Source organism: Physella acuta, unplaced genomic scaffold (assembly GCF_028476545.2).
Source record: "Physella acuta isolate Inbredline_101_S28 unplaced genomic scaffold, ASM2847654v3 ptg001447l, whole genome shotgun sequence".
In the NCBI taxonomy this organism is placed as follows: Eukaryota; Metazoa; Mollusca; class Gastropoda; family Physidae; genus Physella; species Physella acuta.
In genome coordinates, this window is record NW_026732962.1 from 201413 (window position 1) to 222313 (window position 20901).

Below are 20901 nucleotides of genomic sequence, written 5' to 3' on the forward strand. Positions count from 1 at the left end.
CAGTTAACTGAAAGTAAATGAAAAGTATACATATATTCAAGCATGTAAACTCTGAATTAAAAAATAGTAATATGACGGAACTATATTACTTTTTAATACACATCTGTTGTTGTTTTTTTTTTGTTTTTTTTTTTTTGCAAATTGCCTACGTATAACAAATGTTATAAATCGTGATTTTTTTAGTACACCGAACTTGAGCGTGTGGTATCCCAGCTACTGAGGCTAGAATAAGCTATTGCACATCCTTACACAGTACCTAGATATACACCTGGGCCTTGTATATGCGGATCACAAATACTTACATTCAAACTGAAGGTAACAAATGGAATAAAAATGAAAACACGTTGAACGCGATCTACTTGCAACAATCATCTCAAATGTCTATATTTAGAAGCTGAAAGAATGAAGCTAACCAATATATCGATACTATACAGTCTGATCGATATCATGTCTTAGCAGTATTGATTGCATCGATTCAATGTTGAGCAATCTTTGTTTCTTCTGTAAATAAAACCAGCAGTTCCTTTCTTGGAATTCTGTCCTTATCGTTTAAAACGCAAACAGCGAGGCATTTTATACCATGGTTTCAGTTTTTAAAATGTTCATATAGTCTGCTAATGAAATAACATGTAAAGTAACTCTTTACGACCACAAAGTATATAGATGGAGTAGGGTTTACCTATTTGTGTGACCACGGCATTTAAAGAAAAGTGTGGTTAGTTTTGTGCCTAGCCTCCTTTACTCTCCATTACCTGAGACAGCTACTCATCAGAGTTGAATGCATACAAAAGACCTCATAGAGACATAGTTTGAATCCGGGTTTAAGTCACCTAGCTCTGGAGGGTAGGCCTAACTAACTCACGTTAGGGATAGTAAAGGCGGATGGGCATAGTGCTAATAACAATATCCCTTCATATGTCGAGGTCACAGAAACAGGTGAACTCTACTTCACCGTGAGGTTTGAAAGGGAACTTTATTTTTTTTTCCTACAGACCCAAGCATCGTATCTAGACCCGAAATACACATTGACAGAAAATACACTTATAGATTTATAACCTTTTTATGAGACTCATTTTTAAAATTGATAACGCTAATTTTGAATTAACATAAACATGATTTGTCGTCCGACCGCAAAACAGAATCGACCATTTTTCTCTCCCACGTCACAGTTTCTTCCAGGCATCTTTTCGGGGAGGGGGGGGGACTCTTCCCCTCCCCCCCCCCGAATAAAGTCTACAGCCACCTCCCAGGACGAAATGAAATTTATATAGAAAACATATATTTTTACAAGTGTCCTTCCCCCACCCCCGGAAAATGTTGTCCGCCCCCTCCCCACAAAAATATCAAGTCCCCCCCCCCCCCCTGGAGAGAAAAGTCTGGAAGATTAACTGCCTATTTGTTAGAGACTTTTTTTAACTAACCTTCAAATGACCCGTTAAGTATAAGAACAAGATTTCGGAAAATCCAAAAATAACTTTTCTATAAATATCTTTTTGGGAAAAATGATCGTGAGTTACTGGCTTTCAAAACATTGCTGAAAACATGTTATATCGGGAATTTCACATATGTGAGCTGAATAAATAACAAGTTGCTATTTACGTCTACCAACATGAAGTATAATTTGAGGTAACTGGTTAAATTTTAATTATGTTTTGAATTAATACGTATAGTTTAATTATGTTTAATTGTATGTTTGATTCGTTTTTAAGTGTACTGTAACTAGCTTGCGAGTTTACATGTATATTTAAATTACGTTTAGAGGTTAACATGAATAAACTAACTAGGTTGACCATGTTTTTAACCAATGTGCAAATTCGGTAGAATAAATGATCAATAGGTCGACCACAAGACCAAAAGTAAACGTTATATTACTCTACTACATATTTCCCAAGTGTATTGGTTATACAGAATATTCTTGTGATTTGTAAATTTAAAAAAATGTATCGTTTACATAGAGATAATACTATAAAATTAATATTACTATACTTACGATTCAAATAACAATAAAAGATAACTAACATTTTTTTTTTTAAATTTATTTCGTTCAGAACTATGGAACAATTAAACAACTATAGAAACTAACCCAACTATGGATGAACATAATAGTAAAGTATCAAATGATTTTCTACAAGCTGCACAAGACGGCAACACGGAACTTGTGAAACATTTGTTAGATAAAAACTTCGACGTTACTGTCACCAACCAGTTTGGCAGAAATGCTTTAATGGAAGCTGCTTTTAAAGGACACGACGATACCGTAAAACTTTTAATAAACGCTTCTTGTGATATCAAGCATAGGGATATCAATGGGAACACTGCATTACTGCTGGCCGCAGGGGCAGGGCATCTGAGTACTGTAAAACTGCTATTAAAGCATGACGCTAGTCTCGATGATGTAAATAATTATGGATATAACGTTTTATTAAAAGCTGCAAGTGGCGGTCGAACAGAAGTTGTAAAATTTTTAATGGATCAAAATGTTCCAATAAATCATGTTAATACATCTGGTAGAAACGCTTTAATGGAGGCTTCTTATATTGGACATATTGAAACTGTAAACTTTTTACTGACAACGTCTATAAACAAGAAAAGAAAAGACATACAGGGACATGATGCGTTATGGCTCGCTTCAGACGCTGGACATCTCAACATTGTTAAATTACTCCTTCATCATAATGCAAGTCTAAATTATTATAAAAATGTAGGTTGAAAAACTAGTCATCTGCAAGGAGCGAAAATATAAAATTAAAATATATTAAAATTTTAATTTTAAATTAAAGGAACAACTAATGTATACTGCATAAGTTGTGTTAAACAGTATTATTATATTTTGTATGCATTATGTGTGTACGAAATCTTTTGATTTTTGTTGTATACTGATTATAGTTTTTTTTTTAAATGAAAAGATACAGCAGAAAATAAAATGACTTTGTACCGTCGAACTATTTTTCAGAACACATTAAGCGTTTTATTTTTTGAAGTTGTACACTATACTTAAATTTCTATAAGAATAGTGATTTATATAATTAAACTAGATAGTTCCCTAATTGTAATAAAATGAGGTTTATTTTATTAAATTAATGTTAACATGTTAAATTAGCTATACGTTTAACAATTAAATATGCATGTAAAGATTGATTACTTGCATTACGTTACTTGCATTCATGTATTTAAATATAACTATTATTCTGGAGCATAACATTTTCCCTCCCCCCTCCATCTTTCAATTACCCTGTACAGTTTTTAACACTGCAGTAAAACTTGCTTTATATTGTAAAAGTAATTATCAATACCTATGTGTCCCTTCTCATAAGCAAGCAATAACGCAGTAGATGTGTACGCACATCGGGTCATTTGATGGATATTAAAGTATTTTGTCAGTAAAAGTTGAACAATTTATGTTTGTCCCATGATACATGCTTCTATTAAAGCATTTTTCTAAAATATAGTTATACAATTAATGTCAGGTCTATTCTCAAACAGAAATTTAACAAATTCTGTGTGACCGCCTTTTGCAACTCTGATCAGAACGTTAAATCCATTACCATCTACTTGAATCAGACTAGCTCTGTGTTGTAAAAGTAATTCAACAATACTTAGATGTCCAACTACACACCCAATCAACAGCGCGCTTTCTTTTTCATTATCCGTCCTTGTAGTATTGTTCTCAATAAGAAATGTAACAATTTCTGTGTTACCTTTTAATGCAGCTTGTATCAAAGTGTTAAATCTTTCCTTAGTTGCATCACTCAGACTTCCCTGATATTGCAAAAGTAACATAACTATTTCGATTTGTTTATTTTCACAAGCAATTATTAATAACGCATTATACCCATAGCAGTTCATTTGATTGATATTAACATTCTGAGTAAGTAATAAACGAACCGTTTCTTCGTGTCCATTAAAACATGCTTCCATTAATGAATTTCTATGAGATTTATTAACACAATTAATATCAGAGCCTTTCTTAATAAGAAATTTTACAAGTTCTGTGTGACCGCATCTTGCAGCATTTAATAAAGCGTTGTATCCATCTTTATTCACTTCAGTCAAACTTGCTTCATGTTGTAAAAGTAATTCAACAGTACTGAGGTGTCCAGCTTGACAAGCAAGCAACAGTGCACTATCTCCATCATTATCCGTCTGTTTTATATTAAAATCTTTAGACAATAAAAATCCAACAGTTTCTGTTCGACCATTAAAACTGGCTTCCATTAAAGCATTTCTATGAAATCTGTTGATGCAATAAATATCGGCACCTTTCTCAATGAGATATTTAACAACTTCTGTCTGCCCTTTCTGTGCAGCAAAAATCAAAGCATTACAATCGTCGTTATCAACGTCAGTGAGACTTGCATTGTGTTTTAACAATACCTTTACAATACTTGTATGGCCAAAATGAGATGCGTACAGTAACGCGTTTCGACCGAGACTGTTTTTTCTGTTAACATTTATACCACTTTTAAGTAGTTTTTTTACTTTCTCTATATCTCCATACTTTGAAGCGTCTATCAAATCTTTAGTTAGATTATCGTTTCTTGTAGACATTGCTGAAAATCTGGAATTAAAGTATTTGTATAGAATTACTGCTTCATATATTTTAAGGATGAATCTAAGAATTGTTCTTTTACCGAACAATCTAAAAATTTAAGCATATCAGACTGACAATTGAGAATTCACAAGTGACTTGGCGTCATTTTCCAAAAATAAATTTAATTAGAAAATATTTAAAATACTCCACCATTTTCTTCCGTTTACATTTTCAAAAACATAATCTACATATTAGACTGTCAATTAATTAATATTTGGAAAAAATAGCTTTATTATAAGAAATCAACACACATTATTTTAAACAAGCACTATACAGCTAGCATCATATAGTAACATGAAGTATATGTTTTGTATCTCTTTCCACAACTATATTTTATCTTAAAAATGACGTCTCATTTTAATATAGGTTATAAACCTACATTGTTAAAAAATAAAAAAAAAATAAAAACTTACCAAATCTACAAGCAAAACTTTAATTACAATTGATACTGCTAAAACCAAATTAATCCACGTTCAGTTTCACTTTCTTTTATGGTTCCTTTTTCTGCATTACTGTATCTAGAATTCATCTTATCACGAGTTACAATAAAAACAACTGCTTGACGTTTAAATATAATGTCTGTATGCTTTGAGTTCGCAAAAATAATTGCTACAACGTTGATATTTTAACAAATTAAGTACATCTTGAAACAAGAATCAGAATTACACAACATGAACATTCGTAGAAAAAACAATTAAAAATGCATCGCAGAAAAATAAAATCTAAATAATGCAAAACGTGCTACAAAACAAATATATGTCTGAGTACTGCACATTTAGGCTACACACCGGGAACTATAAAGGTCACACACTGCTTTGTGGAGGCCACATTCTATTAATATCAGTCTAACACGTTGATCGGTCGACACGATACGTTGATTGGTTTTATGTTACACTGAAGTTTAATTGATTTTTCAACCCACCAAAAAAAATATAATCGATAAATTATAAGTGCTATATTAGGACAGTGAACAATGTAGGCTCATTAGATCGATCATTCAAGGGTGCTGTTGAAATATGTCACCGTTGATATATATTTTAATCACAAATATTCACATATTGCTTAACTCATACGTTATTTTTTTTTCTTGTAGACGCCAATTTAAAACGATATGTTTTCACTTACCAACATAGACAGACTATGCAAGAAATATCATACTTTACCATATGCTGCACCATTGTTTTCAGTGTTACTTCGTTTAAATTTCATAAAGTATTTTAAAATATAATACTCTAAAATATATCATATTTCACACAAATGTATATGTTCTGCTTGCTTTTATAAAGCAATTATACATAACTTTTAACAAAGTAAACACAATGATAGTTTATTAAATCAATTCTTTTTATTTAACACAGAAAACTGTATTAAACAACGTTTCTTTTTTTCACATCTTATAATAAAGTAACATGTAAACAGTAACAACATATTGTGTTTAAAATAATTTCAGTTTCTCATTTTCTAGACAAAATAATTCAGGGGTATAATTGTTAAAATCATTGTTTTCATCATTACAATATTTTTTCCAGTTCATGTTCAAAGCAAAGGCAGCAGATAAAGTAGAGCTCATCTGGTTTAAAAACGTCTGCAAACAAGGGGACAATGTGGTCAGTACTATTTGCAATTGCCTTGATTCTCTAATGCGGGTCAGGTGCCCATCAGAGCTAGGTGGTCTCAGGGACATCCTATGGGCCATAGTAGTAAATCATACTTTCATAATATGTATATTATTCTTTTGTTTTACAAGCCAAAACATTAGACACATACCAACCAATAAAATTGATTAATTTTTCCTTAATTTTTTTAATATCAACATATAAAGAATTAAACATCAAAAATAGGAAGAGAAGTATAATTAGAAAAATATAATGCATATTCAATACATTACTTTAAAATTACTTAGATCATAAGGATCAAATATCACATTTATTATGTGTAAATTATGGCTAACATTACATATTTGTAAAATGTAATAACATATATTTATTAAAATTATTAACTATTTATAAATAAAATTACTTAAAAAACACTTGTGTAATTTGTGAATTAACTTTTAGTTATTTTCCTCATAAATATTTTTTAAATGTCAAGTATAAACCACAAAAAAATGTATGAGCTTTTAGAAATTAAATATTAAATTTAATACATGTTTCATTATATAAAAGTTTTAGCACCAGTAGTAAACTATGATAGGTTTCATATATAGTGATAATTTTAAAAATGGATTTTTTTATTTTAAATGTTCTTTGAATAAAATATCAATATACTTAACTTATAATGCCAGTACCAGTACTTTTAAATAAGTATATATTAATAATTGGATTATCTACTAAACATGCTTAGCATCAAAGTGTGTGTATAAACATATTTACATATTTATAGTAACAATTGAAATCACATATTTTACCAGATACATTTAACTTATATCATTATCAAATCCATCTTTAGACTAGACATCTCCATCACTAATGGTTACTCTAACAAATGGCTCATTATTCAACAGCCAATCAGCTGTTGGCCTCAGCTGTGCATCACTCTGAAAAATCTTGTTCAAAAACTCTTTCAGGTCAGCTGAAGATGATTCAGGCAGTTGATATTTTAGAGGTTCTCCTTGAAAGGTTCTATAGGCAATTTGTGGTGTTAGCAAAGAGCTTTGTGGTGGTTTGCCTACAAGCATTTCTACAACAGTGCAGCCTACACTCCTGTAAGCAAATAAAACTGATGATAACATTTAACTCAACAACTGACAAATTAACTTAACAAAAGCCCCATGGCATAAGTTAATTGATACAGGTACACAGGCCCTACATTTGATGTTACTATTAATGTAATACTATAGCTAAGTATAGCCGAGTGGTTCTTAACTATCTTAAACAATCAATCCAAAAATTATAATTCACTATAGTACTCAACTTTAACAGTACTAAAGTAAAGCTCCCTGGCTTGAACCCGGATTCGAACTTGATACTTATGGGTTAGCAGTCCAGCTCTCTACCACTAGACCACTCTATCCCCTAAATTTTCTGAATTTGGTGGGTTTTAAACCATACAAAATACTAGCTAATTCCTTACAAAGCTAGGCCTATTCTATAGGGCAAGACCTACTTTCTACTTACCACTAGATTCCACTTTATAGATCTAGTAAAAATTTTAATTGTATGTCAGATTTTAACTGAATTTAGAACCAGTGTTTCTTCCAGACTTTTTTCTCCGGGGGGGGGGCACTTAAAATTTTTGGGGGGGCGGTAGACTTTCTTCGGGGGGCGGACACTGTTAAAAGTATATATTTTCTATATAAATTATATAAATTTCATTTCGTTCGGGGGGGGGGGGGGGGGGGGCGCGGTAAAAAAATTTCAGGGGGGCTAGGCCCCCCCGAAGAGATGCCTGGAAGAAACTCTGTTTAGAACCACCTAGTACCACTCAGGACTGTGTGGTCTAGCGGTAGAGAGTTGGACTGCTAACCTGCAAGTCTCGAGTTCAAATCCAGGTTCAATTCAGTAGACGGTCCCTGAGTCCACCCAACTCTGATGGGTACCTAACTGACATTAGGGAAAGTAAAGGCGGCTGGGCATAGTGCTGACCACACTATCTCTTCATATGCCGAGGTCACAGAAACAAGTGAACTGTACTTAGGACACCTTTCCATCCTTGCCTTCTCAGGTATGCCGCAAAGCAGAAGAAGGGGGGTAACAGAGTATTATTCATATACTTGTCCAGTATTTATATTTATTTTATCCTGGACAGTCTGCTCAAATACTGGACTGTCCAGTTCAAAACTGGACACCTGGCAACCCTAACTATACTTAGCTTGCCCTATAGAACGTCAGGTTTGAAAAGCGAAATTTACTTTTTTTTTTACTTTTACTTTAATGAATATTATGCATTGTATTTTAGTTATAAGTATATTAGGTTGTTTGGTCTTTAATAAAAATGTAATTAAATAAATGATACACTTTTTATTTTTTATTAGATTATCAGAACAATTTTCCCCTCAAAATCTATTTATCATATTATTACTTTTATTAGTATTTTTCTCAGCATCTATTTAATGTGTGTGGGGATGGTGTGGTTAGGTAATAGAGTTAATGAATGCTAGCAATAAAATCTCAAGTTTGGGCTTGTGTGAGACTTCCCTAAATTTGTCTCGGTCTGATGGGTGCATGACTCACATTAGGGAAACAAAGATGGCTGGTCAAACTGCCGACTACACTGTCTTTATGCATGCCAAGGTAATTTAAACAGATGGACTCTACTTCAACTACCATATGGGTTTAGGGCAAACACAGTTGCAGAAGGCAAGAACCTACACTACAGTTATGTAAAATTATGTAAGTACTTCTCACTATGGAAATGTTTTTTTACAAAGGCCATTAGTATAATTATTATTAATTTGAATTATGTTTCTAATTTAAAAGTTAACAATAGCAGTTATCATAATAATGTTAATGTCTCAATGCTACTTAAAACTGTGACATCAAGAATTAATTAAATTGTTAAAACATAAAATACATATACTCTTAAAATCGCATAATACTTGAGATTTTGGTAGTTAAAAATTGTTTTGAAATAGTTCTTATTTTAGTATAGAATTTTAGTATAAAAAATCAATGTTGATAAAATGAAAGAAATATGCATAGTGATGAACACAAAATCACATCATCCGCTAAGGTTAAGAAGCATGTGAATTCTACATCATCAGCCTTATGCTGGGTTACTCAACTTACTTATAATGTAAGAAAATGAAATCATAACCAGTTAGAAAAAGAGATATATCAAAATAAATAAATAGATAATCACTTTTTTGTGTTTTGAAATAAATATTATCAAAACAAACAAAGACTGAACAAGAGAAATGAAAAGTAACTACCATATATCCAGACTAGTTGCGTTCTTTAAAATTTCACCCTCAGAGCATGTAATCAACTCAGGAGCCATGTACTGAATTGTGCCACCTCCTGCATTAACCCCTTCTTCTTCATTGAAAATTGTTGAGAGACCAAAGTCAGTTAATTTGATGTTTGACTCATCCACCATCAAAATATTATTACCTGTTTTAGTTTAAAAATAAATATATTGTATAAAATTACAAACATCATCATTTTTCTTTCTAGGTTTGTAACCATTTGTTTTTCAAGTAACTATAAATATTCTGATATTAACTTCATCAACATATTTTCCCATTCATGTTCAAGATACACATGTTCTAGATACATGGGTCAGATGAATTAGAGTTCATCTCTTTCAATGGTCTTATCATATGATGGATAGTGTGATCCTCACAATGCCCAGTCACTTTTCTGTACCTATCATGAGTCAGGTACTTATCAGAGCTGTGTAGGCTCAGGGACATCCAACAAAATCAATCTCATGACTTGATAGTTAGCAGTCATAAGTTCTACCAACCAACCACAACGTAACTTGATATTAACATTAGACAACTTTTAAACTTCTTACGTTGCAATACCTACTTCAAGGAAATAATTAGATGATTATTTATCATATGCTTTCAGTTTACAAAAGTGTAAATAAAATAAATACCCTTAATATCTCTATGCAGAATATTATTTTCATGCAAATAGTTTACAGCTTCAAGAATTTGGATTGTAAAGTGTTGAGTACATTTTTCATCCAAATTACCTCTCTTGGAAATAAATGAAGTGAGGGTACCCTAAATAGGCATCAAAATAAAATTGATTAGTTATACACAATATAAATTAATTAATTTAAAGGAAAAAAAAATGTACATACCAAGTAAAAATATGCCAATATTAGTAACATCAATTTCAACAATATAAAAATTAAAAAAAAAACATTACTTGTCTCATATACTCCATGAATATTAAAACATCATCACCATCCTTTTTATATCCATGAAATTGAACAACACGCCTATGCTTTAGTTTCAGTAGGATTGAAGCTTCATTTGAAAAGGTTTCCTTATGAATAGAACAAAAAATATTTCACTAGGATTGAAGCTTCATTTGAAAAGGTTTCCTTATGAATAGAATAAAAATTATTTCAGTAGGATTGAAGCTTCATTTGAAAAGGTTTCCTTATGAATAGAATAAAAATTATTTCAGTAGGATTGAAGCTTCATTTGAAAAAGTTTCCTTATGAATAGAACAAAAATTATTTCAGTAGGACTGAAGCTGCATTTGAAAAAGCTTCCTGATGAATAAAATGAAAATTATTTTTAAATATCCCAAAGTTAGGTAAATGTTTCTTAGTTGTTGCTTTATAGATCATGCAATGCATAAGAATATTTTTTTATAATCATTAAATGTATATTGTTATGGAACTCAACTATTTAAGACTATTCTTAAAATTAATAAAACTTGCGTAAAATTGGTAAAAGCAATATTTTATTGTAACAATTTTGTTTAATTTAATTTAGGACTTTTCTTAAAATTAATAACATTTGAGTGAAAGCAATAACTTATTATAGCTTATTATAACTATTTTGTTAAATTTAATTTAGGACTATTCTTAAAATTAATATCAATTGAGTACATATTTTATTATAACTATTTTGTTTAATTTAATTTAGGACTACTCTTAAAATCAATAAAAACATGAGTAAAACCAATATTGTATTATTACCAACTTGTTTAATTTACTGAGCAAAAGTCTTTTGGCGACAAATTTCTTTTCATCAGGTTTATTCAAATCTATGACCAGGTGTACACTACCAAATGTACCTCGACCAATGGATGTCACTTCTAAGTCAAAGTTTTGGGGGAATTCTCCAGAAACAACTTTATCTGTTTATAAATTTTAAGAAAAGTTAATATAAGTTTAGCAAGATTTAAAAAACAATTTTTTAGATAATGCATAGGAATAAGCCTAAGTAGTGTCTTTGACAAAACATTTTAACTTTGAATGAAATAAATTTTCAGCTCGTAGTTTTTAGGTTATTTAGTAACTTTTTAAAAATTTCTATGTTGTCACGATTAAAAAAAAAACACAGCTTCTATATACCTGGTATTGTAGGTAAAATTCCAGTGGCATTTCCAGCTGTCCAAAACATTGAATTGATATTGGATGAAATAGTGCTGGTCTGGGAACTGCGCTGCCTTTGTAGGTTGTACGCCAATTTTTCATTGGTTATGATCTCATGACTGTATTTTTCACCAGGGCCCAACTCTTTTAAACATTCACTAGCACATTCTTTTTCTTCAATGCTATTAAAGACCATAATTTGTGTGAGGGTCTCAATAACTGGAGTAATCTACAAATCAAAGAGGATTCACATATAATGACTTGTAAATTATTTAAATTGTCTTAAAGTTGTAACATTTTATAGTCTTACAGGTATATGTTTTTTAATATAACCAGAAAATTTATAAATGCAGGCTATTAAAAAAAATGCTAATTGTTTTCATGCTATCTACAAAATAATAATTTTTATTAGATATTTTAATAAAGCTTAGGCATTTTATTGAATAACAAGCACCCTCCTAGGCCACATATGAACAGTCACTATGGAAAGATGTTAGAAAACAATATTTATAAAGATGAAAGAAGACATCCTCATTGAATGCTATGTAAAAGTTGTGAATGTTTTTAAACAAAAATAAAATGACAGGCTTGTTAAAAAATTGTCGCTTTACATGCACAGTATTTATTGTTTATCAAGAGTGTTCAAATAACACTTGGCCTATCACGTACAACAATTTCTGGAGAGACTAAGCTGGTTTAGGTAAAAATAAGAAGAACAATTTTCTTTTAAACCAGAATTTTATTCAATGCCTGGATGCTGTATAGAATGTCAGGATTCAAACTTTAGCAGTGACACAAAAACAACTAGGTTACAACTGCAAATTAGTAGGCTTAAAAATCTTATGAAATTAAATAATATATGTTCATAAATTAAAATTTTACTGTGATTTATGACATTTATAAGAGGCTAGTCAAACAAAATTCTCCTAAAAAAATGCCAAAGAACATACCTCAATATTTTCTAGCCGATTTCTTACAAGCTTAGCAAATGCTTGAAGAAAAATAGAAAGAGGAAAATTTTCATACCGACCAATTCCCTTTTGAATTAAATCACGTAAATGTGAATCATTACCTGTAGAATATAAATGTCATTAATTTAGCTATTTGTTACATTTTTAAAAATAATGTTAATTCTCTTACAATTATTGCGGAGATGTGGTCATATAAGAGAAAGATGAATGTTACACTGATTTATGCCTCTTGCTTAATATGTGATTAGTCTAAATTGTAACAGTATTTTTAAGAAAACTTTGTGATGATAGTCAAATTAAAAGGTAAGCATTTTGAAAGAGCAGAGAGTGACTTCCCGTAGTAAATGTGTATGTGTAACTCGTGTATGTGAACTCGTTAGCTGACTCAATTGTATGTGCCGATTGTTTTATTGAGCTGGTTTGTTATTTTCTTCTGACCGTTGCCCGCCTGAATCATTTGCCGTAAAACAAGAATTGGGTGCTTTTATCAACTTACTTTTTTCCTGTTCTAGAATAAGCCAGTGCTTTAATTTTAATATGTCATCACAAAAAGTTATATCCAAAAGTGCCTGCACGAAAATGAGAATTATAAACATTGCTGAGTTTAGTCAGTAAAACAACATGAAATTGATAAAAAATACAGAATAAGAAAAGATTCAAAATTTAGATATTACTTACAGTTTTTATGTCAGTGGATGTAAAATATTTTTTCAATTCTTCTTTTCTTGACATGTTGAATAATATTCCAATAATATTCTTGGTAACATAATATGATGTGTGAATCTGAAAGTAGTAAATGGATGTGTAGATAAATGATGTTGTTACAGGAAAACTTCACACACACAATAGTTAAATAGCTCCATTTTAGTATTTATATAATTTGTTGGATTAAAATACAGTTCTTTAAACTTTGAAACACAAGAGACTTATCTTATTCGAGTTTAAAATATGCATTATACTAAAAGACATATATATATATATATATATATATATATATATATATATATATATATATATATATATATATATATATATATATATATATATATATATATATATAAGTTTCCATAAATATTTTGGTCTAGTCAATAGAAGTTTTACTATGTCTGTTCTGAGAAATTTTTAAATTTACAGAGCAGTAGTGTGTGTCATTGCTGTAAATGATATATTCTGATGTAAAACACATTTCACCTTTACATCAGGAACTCTAATGTTTTACATGTGACTAATATATACACAATAAACTGAGTAATAAAACAATATGTAATATTATTATTATATAATGGTACTCTTTTTAAAATCACACAATAGTACAATTACCTGCCCTTTTTGTGAGTGTAGGTAATTAGTAAACAATTTCAAAGCATCTACATTGACCAACTTCTGAAAAATAAATATTTTTGGGTATCTAATTTACTGCATTTATAAAAGAATACATATTTACAAGAAAATGTTCAATACCGAATTAGAGTTGAAAACATCACTAAACAATGTTAAACAACTTTACCAATGAGAAATTTACACTGCAAAAAGTCCCTCCTATTAATATTTCTAGTGGATAGTGGCAAACAGTGATGGAACAATTAGGTGACACAGTATTAAGTAGGTCTTCTTCCCTCATATGAGCAATGGTCAGATCTAAAAATTTGATGTGAAAAATAATTTTTTTTAAAATCAGCAGTTTTGCAGTTCGAAACTTAGTAAAAAATAATAAAGTACTTTCAGCTAAAATAACTTTAATAAACAAACAATTTAAAAATTGCATAACAAGATAATTAATACATGTGTGCAACAATATTGTGAATAAAACATGCATGCATGCAATTAAAATGAGATCCTTAAGACAATTTTACTAAACTTTAATATACCTGGGTAACTGTGTTCAAGAAGTAGGGAAAAGAAATCTGTGACTTTATCCTTGTATTTAATAAAAAATTCAATGTACAACATGTGCAAGGTTTTTTGGTAGACGAAAAAATTCAGAGCATCAAATTGTTTCATACTGGTATACTCTGACATAATATCAGAAACACATCCCAACAGTTCCTCACATGTCGGTACCTAGCAAAAAAAAAACATGAACTCAAAACAAATTAAAACTGAACATAATTGTAAAACTAATGTATATTACAAACTATGCAAGCATCCCCTACATTTATATCATTATAATTTTTTTTAAATACTTTAAATATTTAATTAATAATCAAGCACTATCAATAGAATAGTTTCATATGTTTTGTCATTATTACATGTTGCCAACATTTTGTTAACATGAAATATTAAATTAACAATGAAGATGTAAATGTTAAAAAAATGAAACTGAATAAGTGAAAAATTATTCCTTCAAAAACTTAAATATAAATGGCTATAAAATATTATCAATATTTGTTTAAGGGTGATTAGTAAAAAATAAGTCAGTACATGTGTAAATTAAATTATCTTATAATTTTACATAACTAGAATTAATCATTTATTTATTCATTTATTCACAGTCCGTACTTCAAAAAGGGTTGGAACAAGAAATAATTACCTGATGCTGATAATTGTGTAAAGTGGTAGTCAGAAAAATATTGAGTGACCTGTAAAATAACAAACTTGCAATTTTATTTAACAATTCTTTTTTTTTCTACTAAAATGATTGTAGTTAACTGCATTCTTAACTTACCACACAAATAGAATATAATATCAAACATAATTTTTAATTGAAATATTGAATAAAAGAAATTTTAGCTTAAAATGTCTTATTATGTAAACCAAGATTACTACAAAAGGCAAATAGAATCATGTCTGATTCAAAATTTGTTTAGAAACAATATATCTTACACATCCTAAATCTAGGAAAATATACACACACAAATATACACATCTCTCTCTCTCTTTCTCTCTCCCCCCTCTCTCTCTTAATATATATATATATATATATATATATATATATATATATATATATATATATATATATATATATATATATATATATATATATATATTTATATTTTACACACACACACAAATAAATGTATTATTAACATTTACCTTTTAATACCACATAAAGCATTGTCTGTTTGTACTTCTAATCCCAAAATCTCAGTCATAAAATCTAAAAGAAATACATTTTTTTGTTATAAAAATTAATATTAATATGGATGTTTTTCCTCTGAACACAAATAAAATATTATATATATAAATATACATACATATATAACAATAGAGAAATAGAAAGAGATACAGAGAGCGAAAGGTTACATTGGTTAACTTTATTTACCTTGTTTTAACACTGCTCGTTTACGATTACTTTGAAAAATCCATTTTGAGGCAGCAAATAATTTCTTTACTATGTTCAACTCCCTTTGTCTTATCCCGCTCTTGTGAGTATTCAAATATTCTTGACACTTTTCAATAACATTAAATTTTGCCTTTTCTAAAGCCATCATAACTACCTCTAGCATGTATAAGTTCCTTACATGGACCACAGTAATATTCCTAAGAATTAATTCGACCACGTTGTCGTGATCATGCAGTAGAGCTGTAACTACAGCATCCCATCCCTCTCTTCCAACATGATTAACATTGATCCCTCTTTTGAGCAGTAGCTCTACAGTTTTATAATGGCCTTCACATGAAGCTATTATTAAGGCATTATCACCCATTAATGTGATTTTATTTATATCACTACCTTTATTTAGCAGCATTTCAACCATATCAGGTAATCCATGAAATGCTGCATGTATCAGAGAACTGGCTCCTAGGTTATCAGTTTGATTTACATGAACGTCAAAAGTCAGAAGAAACTCAACTAATTTTTCATAACCCAACCTTGAGGCTGACACTAAAGCGTTTGATCCAGTACAATCAACAACATTGATATCAACTCCTTTATTAATTAATAGTTTCACTATTTCTAATTGATTGAAAATTAATGTTTGAATGAAAATTTCTCTCTCTTCTTGTGTTTTCTGTAACATAATTTTGCTTATTGTTTGATCTACATTATCTGATGCCAGCATCAAAGCATTCCTTCCATCTTTATCAACTATGTGAGCATCACATTCAGTGCTAGTAAGCATTTTGACAATATTTAAATTTCTTACTATTGATGCCAACATTAAAGCACTACGCTCATCACTGTCAACAATATTGACTTCACTACCTGCTTCAAGTAACATTTCAACAATTTTTTCATGCCCTCCTTTTGATGCAAGCATCAATGCATTACATCCAAAAATATCTATTACATTTACTTCACACTCCTTTTGGAGAAGCATTTCTACAAAAATAACATAACCATTGGCAGCTGCTAGCATCAAAGCAGTTTGATTTTCTTTATTTACTTGATTAACACAGCAACCTTTATCTAAAAGCTTCTTTACCACTTGTTTAAGTCCATTGCGTAATCCAATGATTAATGCATTGTTGCCATCAATATCAACTTGATTAATTTCACTTCCATCATTTAATAAAATTAGAGCATTCTCTTCCATTTTTGCTTCTGTTGCGTAAATTAAAGCATTCTTTCCATTTTTGTTACAACGATTTACATTGCTACTTTTACTAATTAAAGCATTCACTATCTCTGGACTTGATACACATGACGCATGCATCAAAGCATCATCTTCCATTGTGTCAACAACATTCACATCACTTCCCTTATTAAGTAAAAGTTTTGACACTTTGATTCTATATTCTAATCGACCTTGCATTCTGCTACCAATTGACACTCTGAAAGCATTCCAACCTAAATGATTTGTTTTATGCATGCTCCATCCTTTATCTAACAGAAGTTCAACCACATCTATGTAACCATGCTTGCAAGCAATCATTAAAGCATCGTTACCATTTTGATCTACTCCTGTTTTATTGCAACCGTTGCTTAGAAGAATTTCTATACATCCTACATTGTTATATTCAGAAGCAACCATCAAAGCATCATAACCAGCTTGATTTACTCTATGTGTGTCCCATCCTGTCGATACCAGCATCTTTACAATGTCGTTATTACCGTTTTTGATAGCAATCATCAAAGCATCATTGCCTTCATAATCTCTTCTTGTCTTATCACTGCCATTATTTACAAGAATTTCTACACAATTTAGGTGCCCATGTTCTGCTGCAATCATCAAGGCATTACATTGAAATGAGTTAACTGAGTTGATGTCACTTCCACTATTTATTAACAGCTGGACAGATGCACTGCAGCCACAAGATGATGCTTGCATTAACGCATTTTGCTTATATACTTTGTTCACTGTGTTTACATTAGATCCACATTGAATTAAGATCTCAGCTATATGCTCCCTGCTGGTTTTTGTTGTTTGTTTATACACTAAAGTGTTAAGTTTCTTTATGTATTCTGCATACACACTGCTCATTGTTATTTGCGAAAAGTAACAATGTGCCCCCCGCAACCCATTATAAATAAGCAAAAGTGCATGTTCACCGTCTTGATTACAAGCATTAACATTACAGCCTTTATGAAACAAGAGCTTTACAGCCCCACTGTGGCCAGACTCTGCAGCCAACATGAAAGGAGTGCAGCCATACTTGTCAGTCTGGTTGATGTCTCTTCCTCGCTTCAGTAGCATTTTAATAACTTTTTCATTCCCATATCTGGTAGCAAGCATCAAAGCTGTATGTCCCTCATTATACTTATTTACAGATTTAGCCAAACATGTTTGTGACGATAGATAATATGCGTGCATTAAATGTTTATGATAATCATGTTCACAATTTCTAGTAAAATCAGACACTGCCATTTTTTCACTTAATAATTAGGACAGATTCTTGCTTTTTTCTGATGTTTAAATAACAAATAGTAAGAATAAAAATCCTCTCAGAGAAAATTTAAGTAAATTGCAACCCTTACTTTAATGTTAAATGTCTTATATTTCAAATATGTTGTATTTGTAGTAATATCACAGGTTTATTGAAGATGGAATCCAAGATAATAATAAACCCTGCATTGTGACATATGTCATAGAGATTTTAAGTATAGTTTCATTTTCATTACAAAGTAAGCAAGCTGTAAATAAAAATCAAGAAATGTAAAATTAAGATGACACCAACTCTATTAGGTCTAGAATCTATATCCTATAAATTTATAAATCCTTCCTTGTGGAAGTGTTTATAGGACCTGTGAATCAATTACAGTAGCTTTACTTCTAAGATAAAAAAAACACATTTCGCAACAGCAAAATGAAAAATAAGATTGGGAATTCCCAATAAAGCACTTGCAAGAAATATCAGGGTGTGGGGAAATTGCGAGACGCGAAAAGCGAAATGGCGAGGCGGGAAAATGCGAGAAGATAATGCGAGACATACCTGCGGAATCATGGGTAAATGGCGAGACACTTTTTGCGAAAAAAAAGTTTTTTTTATGCCTTTTTCATCTTTATTTATTTAAATTATTTTTTTTTGTTTTAAAATAAACTAGCATGTAGCCATACCCTTTAACACGAGTGTTGAATGTTGTTATTTTTTTATCTAGATTTTATTATATAGATAGATAGATACTAAGAAGATAGATAGATCTATATCCAGATCTATCTATTTAAAAATCCTAACATCGTTGCTGTGCTACTGTCATCGCCCGCTCTCGTTAGCGAGAGGAAAATCCCGTCTCAGTCGACATTAATTTTAAAAAATCTATCCCGCTCATGTTTATACAAACGTGAGCTGTGTCATTGTGAATTGGTATAATTTTGTCAGCAGGAGAGACATTCTGCAACATGTATTCATGGATTGTTGTACTTGCAAAAAGTGTAACATTATAAACAATTCTAAAAAGTGTAATTTATTTTTTATTAAGTAATTTTAATTACAAACACAATTTACAAACAAAATCTTCTGAAACAGTCCTAGCACTAATCAAACACACCTCGTCACACCATCTGTCACACATAGTACATCCAACCCAGTTCATTAGACTCCCATTTATACTGTGCTAACACAGAACACGAATATGAACATAATGGAAAAAAATGTGCGTTTGTAGATAATCTGAATAAAGTCCGCTATCGACAAAACTACCAATTAATAGCTAAAAGGGTTCATCCATAAATGACGATTTTTACCCCCCCCCTCCCCCTCCCATCCGTCACACATTTTCACAAAAATCCAGACCCCCCCCCCCCACTAAAATGACGTCACACCTCAGCCTACAACCCCCCTCAAAATTGCAGTTGAATTTTTAAAAAACATCGATATTTTCCCAAAATCTTGTCTAATTTCTGTCAAAATAGAGTATTTTAATCAATTCCTATTACAATTTATGAAAACAGTTTTCTAAAACACGAAAAACGTCTAAAATTCTTTTTCTAACATTGCTTTTTTACAGTGTGACGTCACACATTTCTATGCAACAATACAAAATATGTTTGCGGCGGCACGGCGATCTTCAAAGACGGTAAATCAGGCGGCCTCGGCGTTCCAGTCCACACAAAAGAAAGAAGTTGATCTATCGTCGGCGGTATTTCCGTCGGTTTCGAACAAGGTGGTATTCTAAGTCGACACAAAAGATGGGGGGAGTCCACAAATCATTTTTGTGTCTAGCGACGGAAAAATCGAAAGTTTTAACAATGTAAAGAAAACGTGTTTGAAGTCTGGACCAAATACCACTGAAAATCGGGTGCGTTAAATTTTTCGCAGAAATCTTCGCATTTCAACACCACCCAGCGTAAGTATCGGCTTGTGGTAAAATGCGAGACAAAAAAGTCACGTGACCAACTGTTTTCGCGCCCTTCTCGCATTTTCCCGCCTCGCCATTTCGCTTTTCGCGTCGCGCAATTTCCCCACACTCGAAATATCATACCAAAATCCTGGTTAGTTCAGATTTTAAAATATTTTTTAGCACAGTTCTTAAATGTGAAGAAACTAGTGATAATCTATATCTAAATAAACTCACTATTAAATACTATACCAATGGCACTAGCCTAGCCATTATGATTATGAATCGATTATGAAAATTATCTAAATCTAGAAATCTAGATCTAGATGGAAATTTACTTCTAAGAAAAACGCTATTCAAAAATCATGAAAAATGTAAACAGACCAAGGGAGGTCACTCTTATAACTAATTCACTGTACGCTATTTACCGTAGATCTTTAAATAATGAATATATTATAAGCAATCATTCAATAACCAGGGGTCGGCGTGGTCGAGTCGGTAAAGTTCATGGTTGCTAAACCGAAAAGTCTCGAGTTCGAACCCTCGGGCAGATGAGGCTCGTTAGCTGGGGACAGCAACACTTCTAGGAGAGATAACTCCAAAATTAAACAACTGCTGCCTTGTAGTTTGTTCTTGGTTGGACAAAGGCTATGGAAGCAAATTCAAAAAGAAAAGCA

General features: G+C 31.1%; 2 protein-coding genes across 3 annotated transcripts; both read right to left on the reverse strand.

Moving 5' to 3' along the window:
- Positions 1-3438: 3438 nt before the first annotated feature.
- LOC131927926 (ankyrin repeat domain-containing protein 17-like) lies at positions 3439-4548 on the reverse strand. Its single transcript, XM_059283802.1, has one exon. The coding sequence runs from the start codon at positions 4546-4548 to the stop codon at positions 3439-3441; it is 1110 nt and encodes a 369-aa protein (XP_059139785.1).
- A 2328-nt stretch (positions 4549-6876) lies between these two features.
- LOC131927930 (uncharacterized) lies at positions 6877-18754 on the reverse strand. Of its 2 annotated transcripts, XM_059283806.1 has the most exons (16): positions 18692-18754; positions 15827-18580; positions 15598-15661; positions 15095-15143; positions 14433-14625; positions 14072-14202; positions 13885-13947; positions 13243-13347; positions 13061-13133; positions 12544-12665; positions 11573-11822; positions 11195-11355; positions 10411-10530; positions 10133-10262; positions 9462-9642; positions 6877-7293 (listed from the first exon to the last, which is right to left on the reverse strand). In XM_059283806.1, the coding sequence occupies exons 2-16, from the start codon at positions 18312-18314 to the stop codon at positions 7041-7043; spliced, it is 4383 nt and encodes a 1460-aa protein (XP_059139789.1). In that variant the 5' UTR covers positions 18315-18580; positions 18692-18754; the 3' UTR covers positions 6877-7040. The 2 variants fall into 2 exon arrangements, 1 of the variants encoding a protein (XP_059139789.1); XR_009383719.1 differs by lacking the exons at positions 6877-7293; positions 9462-9642 and having other exon boundaries at positions 11199-11355; positions 15827-18728.
- Between the last annotated feature and the right edge of the window lie 2147 nt (positions 18755-20901).

Coding starts and splice junctions, on each gene's coding strand:
- LOC131927930 (XM_059283806.1), bottom strand. CDS start 18,314: ATGGCAGTGTCTGATTTTACTAGAAATTGTGAACATGATTATCATAAA. Junction 14,203..14,432: donor TCTTGAACACAGTTACCCAG/GTATATTAAAGT, acceptor TCAAATTTTTAG/ATCTGACCATTGCTCATATG. Junction 13,948..14,071: donor GCAGTGTAAATTTCTCATTG/GTAAAGTTGTTT, acceptor TTTATTTTTCAG/AAGTTGGTCAATGTAGATGC.
- LOC131927926 (XM_059283802.1), bottom strand. CDS start 4,548: ATGTCTACAAGAAACGATAATCTAACTAAAGATTTGATAGACGCTTCA.